The sequence below is a fragment of the Camellia sinensis genome, chromosome 7 (assembly GCF_055761805.1).
Source record: "Camellia sinensis isolate YWXY chromosome 7, ASM5576180v1, whole genome shotgun sequence".
Classification (NCBI taxonomy): domain Eukaryota; kingdom Viridiplantae; phylum Streptophyta; class Magnoliopsida; order Ericales; family Theaceae; genus Camellia; species Camellia sinensis.
In genome coordinates, this window is record NC_138967.1 from 138,362,297 (window position 1) to 138,372,056 (window position 9,760).

General features: G+C 48.1%; 1 protein-coding gene across 1 annotated transcript; it reads left to right on the forward strand.

Moving 5' to 3' along the window:
* Positions 1 to 509: 509 nt before the first annotated feature.
* Positions 510 to 6,209, forward strand: LOC145796129 (uncharacterized). The gene is made up of 2 exons (XM_082881144.1): positions 510 to 3,279; positions 3,322 to 6,209. Exons 1-2 carry the CDS (start codon positions 510 to 512, stop codon positions 6,207 to 6,209), a joined length of 5,658 nt encoding a protein of 1,885 aa, XP_082737270.1.
* Positions 6,210 to 9,760: the final 3,551 nt, after the last annotated feature.

Sequence of the window (9,760 nt, forward strand, 5' to 3'; positions counted from 1 at the left end):
GCATATATGACAGACCTGCATCTGAATGGCAGGCGGAGTGGTCGTCCTCCTCCAATGAGAGATGTCCGCTAATGAGACAAACAAAACAGACCTGCACCCGAGTGTCAGGCGGAGTGGTCGTCCTCCTCCAATAGGAGACGACCACGAATAAGACACTTTGGACAGATGGCGGAGAGAGAAGGACTTGAACGACAAACAACCTTCTCCTATAAAAGGTGAACACTATTCACTCTCAAGGGATGGGAAATCCACACACTTAACACATACACTCTTTGTATTCTCTCCTCTCTTTTTCCTCTCCCTGAGTCCCTAACTTTACCATCGGAGGGGTTTCCGACCAAACCCCGGTCGGGCAGCCTCACCGTTTGTTATTCTGTGCAGATCTTCAATTCCCAAAGCCTGCTGTTCATCCACGAAGTTCAACCCTTCTTCATGGTGCGGAAATCACCCCCGCACAATTGGCGCCGTCTGTGGGAAAACCACTGTTTGCTTCGTGACGAACTCCGGCGATGGGAATCGAAGACACACCCCACTCTGGGCTAGCAGAGAGGACTCCAATGACGGAGAGAACCAAAGATAAGGGTCTGGCATTCCCTTTAGCGCACGATGACCCTATGGACCACGACGATCAGACACGCAACGCGACGGAGCGACGCCGTGTCATTGCCGTTGAGTCGTCTCAACGTCTTTTTGTTGAGAAAGACCACCGTGACCGCATCATTGACTCAATGGGTTTGGAGATCACTGAGCTTCGTACCCAATTGTTGAAGTTCATGGCGACCCCAGCGGAGCCAAGAAAATCCGTTGGTGGACCATCGCAAAGGAGACATACTCCTCCGCCGCCTCACAAGGAGCACTCCAGCCGTGGCCCTGCTCATAGAGGGCGTAGCCGGCCGATTTCGGTGCATAGTGAAGGGGCCAGCAGTAGGACGAATAACCTTAAAAATAACCCACGAGGGAATTCTCATAAAAGGCAGAGGACTGTCAGCCGCCTATCTGGAACCTTTCATTGTCGCCACGACGAGCGGCCGCAAGATTTGAGAAGCTGGCTGAACGATAACAGAGGAGAGGCACGACGGCTATGCAGGGGAGGAGAAAGTCGAGGAGGTAGGGAGGAGGACCGCCGGCTCAGTAGGGAAAGGGACCAGTTAGACCGGTCCATACACCAACAAGAGCGTCGTGCTCTAGACCGGTTGGTGTCCACCCCCTTCTCCCCAGAGATAGAAGCTGTAGAACCTCCACGGAAGTATAGCCCGCCAAAATTCATTCTCTATGATGGGAAGACGGACCCTTTGACCCACATCAGCCATTACCGCCAGATGATGTCCCTCTGGAACCGCAACGACGCACTCATGTGCAAAGTCTTCCCTTCTAGCCTTGGAGAACTTGGCCTCCGATGGTTTGACAAACTCCCCAATGGCTCGATTTATGACTGGACGCAGCTCTCTGAGGCGTTCTTGGCCCGATTTGTCTCCAACAGCAGAGTCCCAAAGCAGTTAGATACTTTGTTCAATATCCGAAAGGACAGGAAAGAGACCCTACGCCAGTACGCGCGACGGTATTGGGAGGAGTATGGTGACTTGGAGGAAAATGTTTGTAGTGAACAGCTGGCCGTGCTATACTTCAAGCAAGGCCTACCCCCTTCGCACAAGCTAAGGCAGTCGTTGACGAAACGACCTGCCCCCACTATGAAGGATTTGAGGGCTCGAATAGAGCAACAAGCTCGTGTGGAAGATGACGCTGCTTCGGTACATGTTGCGGTTGCTGAAGAAGAAGTCAGACCGCCTCGACCACCTAAGACTGAGCAACCGCCTCGACCACCTAAGACTGAGCAGCCAAGAAGGGATGAACAACGCAAGAACTATGGCCAAAGGAACCGCTCCACAGCGGCAAATGATGAGGAAAGGGCCAAGTCTTATGAAGGCATCACCACCGTCTTCAAAGAGCCAATATACAGGCTCGTCGAGAAACTTAAAGGGGAAGCCTTCTTTGTTTGGCCAGCTAAGATGCCTGGAGACCCTGCTCGGCGCAATCAAACACTGCGTTGCACCTATCATCGGGAGAAGGGACACAAGACGCAAAATTGCAGAGCTCTCAAACAACACTTGGAGGACTTAATTACGGCAGGACACCTCCAACAATGGATAGACGTTGATAAGACGAGGGAAAAGCAGGGACTCGACCAAGCCCCTCCTGAAGAAAACCATGCCCCGAGGTTGGTCATCAACGTTATCCATGGAATGACTGACCCTGAAAGAGAAAACATAATTCGAGGAGAAATCCAGCGTGCCACCCACATTCGACAGGTAATGTCGGTAGGACCTCCTCCTAAAAAGTCCAAGACAGAAGCCAGACCTTCCCGGTTTAACGTCGTGTTCACTGAAAAGGACCTAGAGAGAATCCAGTACCCCCACACCGATGCCCTCATCGTTACAGTTGGTGTGGCCAACAAGTTCGATGTGAAGCGAGTCTTGATTGACCAAGGAAGTGCCGCAGACATCATGTATTATGAACTTTTCAAGAAGCTCGGCCTCAGTGAGCAACACCTGACACCTGCCACCTCCCCTTTAGTTGGCTTCAACTCGCAAACAGAATGGCCGCTCGGCCGAATAACTCTGCCTGTCATAGCTAAGTCCAAGGTGGTCTCTGTTGACTTCTTGGTGGTAAACACCCTATCTCCCTACAATGCCATCCTCGGCCGACCTTGGATTCACCAGATGGAGGCAGTTCCTTCCACCTATCACCAACTCGTTCGCTTTCCAACCAAGTATGGAGTAGAGGAGATTCGTGGAGACCAAGTGGCAGCCAAACATTGCTTCATTGCCGCCATGAAAACCAAACAAGTCTGCGACCAAGTACAGATGGTAGAAGTACCTGACCAGCCGATTTTGGAAGACGTCGGCGGAGTGCCGACTGAGAAGATGGTGGAGGACCTAGAGACGGTCTTGGTAGAAGAAGGAAACCCAGATAAGTTCTTCCTGCTCGGCACTTCCCTCACTGTTGGAGAGAAAGAGCAATTACTGGCTCTACTCCGTAAAAACATCGAAGCGTTCGCCTGGTCGGCCTATGACACTCCTGGGTTGGACCCCAACTATGCCTGTCATCGACTCAACGTCCAACTAGGAGCGCGGCCGGTTATTCAGAAGAGTAGACGATCATCCACGCAACACACCGATGCAGTGATCGAAGAGGTGGACAAACTTTTGGCTGCTGGAGTCATTCGAGAAGTGCAGTACCCAAAGTGGCTGTCCAACACCGTCGTGGTGAAAAAGAAGAATGGCAAATGGAGAGTCTGCGTTGATTTCACTAGCCTTAACAAAGCTTGCCCCAAGGATAGCTTCCCCCTTCCACGAATAGATCAACTTGTTGACGCAACGGCTGGACATGAGCGCATGAGCTTTCTAGACGCCTATAGTGGCTACCACCAGATCCCTATGTTCGGTCCTGACCAAGAGAAAACGGCTTTCATCAGCCCTAGAGGCATTTACTGCTACAAAGTGATGCCCTTCGGCTTGAAAAATGCTGGTGCGACCTACCAACGAATGGTCACCAAAATGTTCAAGGACCAGCTTGGTAAAACCATGGAAGCATACATTGATGACATGGTCGTCAAAAGCAAGTTGGCCGAGCACCATCTAAGGGACCTTGAGCAAGTGTTTGGAATTCTGAAGACTCACAAGCTTCGATTGAACGCCTCAAAATGTGCCTTTGGAGTGGGATCAGGGAAGTTCTTGGGGTATATGGTGACTAGGCGGGGCATTGAAGCCAACCCCGACCAAATCAAAGCCCTCCAAGACCTTGAAGCACCTACAAAGGCTAAAGAACTCCAGAAACTCGCTGGTATGGCTGCAGCACTTAACCGTTTCATCAGTCGGTCATCTGATCGGATGAAGCCCTTCTTCCAACTTCTAAGGAAGAAAACCAGTTTTGAGTGGGGAAGTCAGTGCTCCGAAGCGCTAGAAGATTTGAAGAAGTATTTGTCCTCTCCTCCCCTTCTATCAACACCTGTCGCCAACGAAGAGCTTTTCCTTTACTTGGCTGTTTCTGATCATGCTGTCAGTGCAGTGCTAGTCAAAGAGGATGGGAAGGAGCAAAAACCAGTGTATTACGTTAGTAAGACACTCCTTGATGCCGAAACTAGATACTTGCCATTGGAGAAATTGGCATATGCACTATTAATTGCCTCTAGGAAGCTTGTTCATTACTTTCAAGGACATACCATCAACGTCCTCACTGAATTCCCCCTCAAGTCTGTGTTCAGTCGAGCAGATTTCTCAGGCCGAACAGCAAAGTGGGCGGTGGAGCTTGGAGAGTTCGATATCAAGTTCCAACCTCGAACAGCAATCAAAGCTCACGTTCTGGCAGACTTTGTTGCAGAATTCACCCCGGGACCGGCTGTCCCCTCCGAAGGGAGCTCGGCTTTGGTCACTATGACTGCCCAGCATAAAGGGCAATCCCCAGCCGAAGCATGGAAACTTTTTGTTGGAGACGTATGGAAGCTGTTCGTGGACGGTTCTTCTAACCAAAAAGGGTCAGGGGCAGGAGTTGTCCTTATTTCTCCTGAAGGATTCATATGGGAGCAAGCCATTCGATTGGGCTGGAAAGCCTCTAACAATGAAGCAGAGTATGACGCTCTACTAGCCGGCCTACGAAGTGCCGAACACTTCAATGCGGAGGAGCTACTCGTCTTTAGTGACTCTCAATTAGTGGTCAACCAACTCTCTGGAGTTTACGAGGCTCGCGATGAGCGGATGGCCACTTATGCAGCACAGGCCAAAAATTTGATCAGAAAGTTCCAAGCCATCAAAGTCGAGAAGATTGGCCGAGAGGGAAATGGTCATGCTGACGCTTTAGCTTGCCTGGGTTCCTCGGTCGACTCCAGAGACGGCCGCAAAATATGGGTGGAATATGTACCCCAACCAAGTATTCAACTAGTCGAAATGGTCCTTTGCACTGACTTGGGCCCGAGTTGGATGGACCCACTCTTGGCCTTCTTGAAAAATGGCACCCTTCCTGAGGACAAAAAAGAAGCGCACAAGACAAGGCACAGAGCTTCTCGGTTTTGGCTCTCCCCATCTGGCAAGCTTTACAAGAAGTCCTACATGGGCCCTTATCTACTCTGTGTTCATCCAAGTCTTGTGGAAGACGTGCTTTATGAGATCCATGATGGAATCTGTGGGAGTCACACTGGTGGTCGGTCCTTGGCACACCGAGCGCTAACACACGGGTATTGGTGGCCGCGCATGCAAAAGGAGGCCCAACAGTACGTCCGCAAGTGCGACAAGTGCCAAAAGTTTGCTCCTCTCATTCACCAGCCGGCCAAAGCTCTAACCCCTCTCACCAGTCCTTGGCCATTTGCTCAGTGGGGCTTAGACATTGTTGGACCATTAGCTAGGGGAACTGGGAATAAAAGGTTCTTCATCGCTGCAACTGACTACTTCACCAAATGGGTAGAGGTGGAGGCCTTGTGCAAGATCAAAGAAGCAGACGCTAAGAGGTTTGTTTGGCGCAATGTTGTGACTCGATTTGGCGTTCCCAGAGTCCTTCTCTCTGACAATGGTACACAATTTGATGGCAAGATCTTCAGGAGATTTTGCGCTGACTTGAAGATAGAGTTCCGAAACTCCACTCCGGCCTACCCACAGGGCAATGGCCAAGCTGAAGCGTCCAACAAGACGATTATTGACGGGATAAAAAAGCGTCTTGAAAAAGCCAAGGGCAAATGGGTGGAAGAGATACCGAATGTCCTCTGGGCTTACCGAACTACTCCTCGTCGGTCAACCGGTGAGACACCTTACTCTCTCACCTATGGGATGGAAGCAATCATCCCTTTGGAGGTTGGCCTTCCTACCATCCGTTCTGAGATCTTTGAGCCAGCAGACAATGATGAAGCTATTGCCCAAGCTCTGGACATGGCCGAAGAACGTAGGGAAGCTGCCCTCATTCGATTGGCGGCTTACCAGCAGCAACTCACTAAGAGCTTCAACAAGAATGTGCGTCCAAGGCAATTCCTACCAGGTGACTTGGTACTCAGGAAGGTAATGGATCACAAGAAAGTTCCTGGGGAAGGGAAACTCGGTGCAAACTGGGAGGGGCCCTACAAGGTTACCTCAGCACTTGGCAATGGCGCATACTATCTGGCTGACTTATCAGGGAAGGCAATCCCCAGACCATGGAACGTCGCCAACCTAAAGAAGTACTTCCAGTGATATGATTCTTAGGATGAAATACTTACAGTAATGTATTTCTCAGAACATGCCTTGATGTAATCAAAAGTTACGAGTATCAATGAATGAAAATTTGTTTTATAGTTTGTCCTTATTTACTTGTGTTGTACATTTATGCTCGGTGGAGCAAATTGGCCACGGGTCTTAACTCAAGCCAATCCCGGATGCTCAACCCTTTGGTTGGAGCGGGGTGCCAAGTGGTATAACTTGGTGGAATTTGTGCCAAGTATCGTTACTTAAAGCACAGTCCAAATTCACAATTCACGCTCGAAGACGGGCAGAATTACACTCTACGAAGGGTTAAATCCCGCCAAAACTTGCCCAAGTCAGGTGGCGGCCGACCAACATGATAAAAAACTTTCACAATTTTTTCTCTACGAAGGCATAAAGCATGGTCTGACCGAACAGACAACCTTCCGAGCCACAGAGCTCATGCTCGGCTGGGGGCATCGACAAACTTACTCAATTTTTTCTAAGGCACGAAGCCTGATCAGACCGAACAGACAGCCTGCTAGGCCATAGAGCCTCTGCTCGGCCGGGGGCAAACATGACATGTAAGCAAAAATTGAAGATAAGCGGTTCAACACTTGCGAAAATAAAAGAACGAGTGCATTGAAGTGAAACTTCAATTACTAAAAAGAGTTCGGCCTTACAAAAAAAGAGGTCCACCCGACCGAACTCCAAGATAAATAAGAAAGTACAAGTTGCAAATTCAACACTTGGCAAATTTAGAAGGTACTTCATTACAAAAGGGAGCTCGGTTTGTATCATAGCTTATCCAACCGAGCGGTAAAGCAAAACTTGAAGATACTTCATTAACTTCCAAGTTTCATTACAAAAGAACTACTAAAGCAGAAGTGAAAGAAAAACTCGAGGCAACCTAACAACTTACTCCTCGCGTTGCTCCTCCTCGTAGTGTCCATCCTCGCGGTGCTCCTCTTCTGTAGGATTGACAGTCTGTCTAACCAAGGAAGAGCTTGGCAGGAAAGGAGAAAGGCCAGAAGGATCAACATCCGTAGCTCCACCTTGGCGAGGCCTTCTCATCCTAACCCTTGCAGCGGTCTTCGAAGGGACTGGGATATCGTCAATATCATAAAGAGGAGAAGCCTCTTCCACTTTAGCAGCGCGCAGAGCCCCAGTCCAACCCTTAGTAAAGATCTTGTCCCTCAGCTTCAAAATCTCCTCCGAATAGGTCTTTTCGGCCTCGTCATAGCCCCTCTGTTCGGCCTCGTCCACCATCCTTTGATAATTAGCCTTTAAAGACTTCAAAGCAGCATCGGCATCTACGGCCCTCCGCTCGGCCATGAACATCAGTGCTTCGGCCTTCTTCTTTGCATCTTCCATCTTCTTTATATCCTCTCCGGCCGCCTTCAAGGACATATCAGCATCAGCCAACATGTTGATCGTCTTAACCTTCTCTTGCTCCTCACGATGCCGCCTTTCATCCATGATGTGCATCCTCTGAATGCACTGCACCAAACCAAAATGTCATATTCTCAACAACCAAATTTAAGTAAATGACAAAGACATAAAAGAAGACTTACTGCGGTTAGCATCTGCACCGAACCCTTGATCAACACGTCACTTGAAATGTTTTGCTCCGCCATATCCAAAGGTAGCAGCAATGTCTTTGATAAGTCAAAGGCCAAGTCGCTTGAGTAGATTGTGCTGTCCGATGTAGTGATTGCTCGGCCGTTGTGCTCCAAGGGAGGCACCCATTCTTCAACTGAGCCCTGCTCATGAGAACCCCCAGCAACTTCTTTACCTTTGGACCTCTTCCTCTTTGAGGCCCTATCAGCGGGAAGAGCAAGAGTAGCAACGGGAGGAGGAGGAACAACAACATCCTTTTTTCCACCCTTAGACCTCTCCATCGGTGGAGAGGAGACTCGTGTGTCGACTGTCGAAACAGCTAGAAGGTCCTCATCATCAGATCCAAAGACTAAGGCATCAAGATTGAGCTTTTGGCGACGAGCCATTTCGCTTGCTAAGTCTGGCGACGGAGAGTAGCCTCTACTGAGTGATCCACTCGATGAACAAACGACAACGGAAGAGGAAGCTCCAGCAGTTTGGCCAACTTGTTCTTTGGTTTCAATCTCAAGTGAGTCCCTCGAGAAGTTGTTTACTTTGGGTTTCCGTTGGATGACATGTCTGTAAGTTCGCACATAGTTAAGCAAATGCGAGGCCGACCGATCTTCGTATCTTAGTGCAACTTTGATATCCCTTGGATGCTCTTTCTCCGGCCTCCTCTTTAGCTTCTTTGAAACTGCAAGTACGAACAATAACACTTTAACAAAGAAAAAAATCACAGGCGATAAGCGAATGGATAAAAGGAAGCTACAATAAAGAATGACCTGGGTGGCCGTTCTCTCGTGGAACCCGCTTCGATCGGCCCACCTCCTCGGCCACAAACTCCCAATTACCTCCGACTTGAAGGAAATCAGAGCAGTGCTTGTCATTATCAGGAAGTTCAGTAACGAGTTGGAGGTCCAACGACCGAACTTTGACATAATAGTTTTTACCGCCTTTATTACGACACAAGGAGTAGCAATGAAGGATATCCCAAATACCCAAGTCCAAGTCTAAGAGGTCGTTTAAGACCGAGACACCGTTTATCACTCTAAGTGTGTTCATTGATATTTGCATTGGTGTAAGTTCAAAATAAGAAAAGAATCGACGCAACAAAGGGTTCAACGGAAACCTAACACCCCCTTCTACGATGGAGGCAATTGAGAAGGGCATTGTGGTGCTTGTACACGACCGATCCGCGTCAACCGCCGCCAATGTCAATGTGACATCATTGGGAATGTTATATCTTCGGCGGAACTCATCCATTCCTGCCGGAGTGTCCACTAGGTTCCGAAACTTACCCATTGGAGGTGCGACGTCCCACCAAACGACTACACTAAGGATGACTTGCAAGGTTGGAGGTACAATGGCCGACCGAGCAACCGTGTGCTAAACGACTCTCAACGTTACACTTAACCAGAAAAGTAATGGTGAAGGTGGAAAGGAAATACATGGGTTCTATGACTTACATTGCCAAAATCAAGGGAAACTTGATGGCGAGCCTCTCCGATGAAGCAGTCCCACTGTGGCAACCAAGAGAAAAATTATGAGTTGCAAAAAAAAAAAAAAAAAAAAAAATTAAATAAAAAAAAAAAGAGAAAAAGATTAAATAAAATAATAAATAAATAAATAAATAAATAAAGAGAGCAAAAAAAAAAACAAAACAAAAAAAAAAAAAAAAAAAGAAAACAAAACAAAAAAAAGAAAAGAAAAAAGAAGAAAGATTAAACAAAATATATATATATATATATATATTTATACATGTATTTTTTTTAAATAAATAAATAATAATAATAATAAAAAACAAAGAGTCAAATGTGGAACCTCGTGCAGACAGAAATTATTTCGAATCAGTTTCATACGATAGTGAAGGAGATGGGGAGAGCACTTGATATATTACCTCTGAGCTTGCTTGATCTAACTGCAGACACTAAAGAGCAGATTGAGCTCCTTCATAAGCAAGCGAA

Excerpts from the sequence above, each read along its gene's own strand:
- LOC145796129 (XM_082881144.1), top strand. The coding sequence starts at position 510 with ATGGGAATCGAAGACACACCCCACTCTGGGCTAGCAGAGAGGACTCCA. Across the intron at positions 3,280-3,321 it reads CGTGGTGAAAAAGAAGAATG|CTTGCCCCAAGGATAGCTTC; the intron begins GCAAATGGAGAG and ends GCCTTAACAAAG.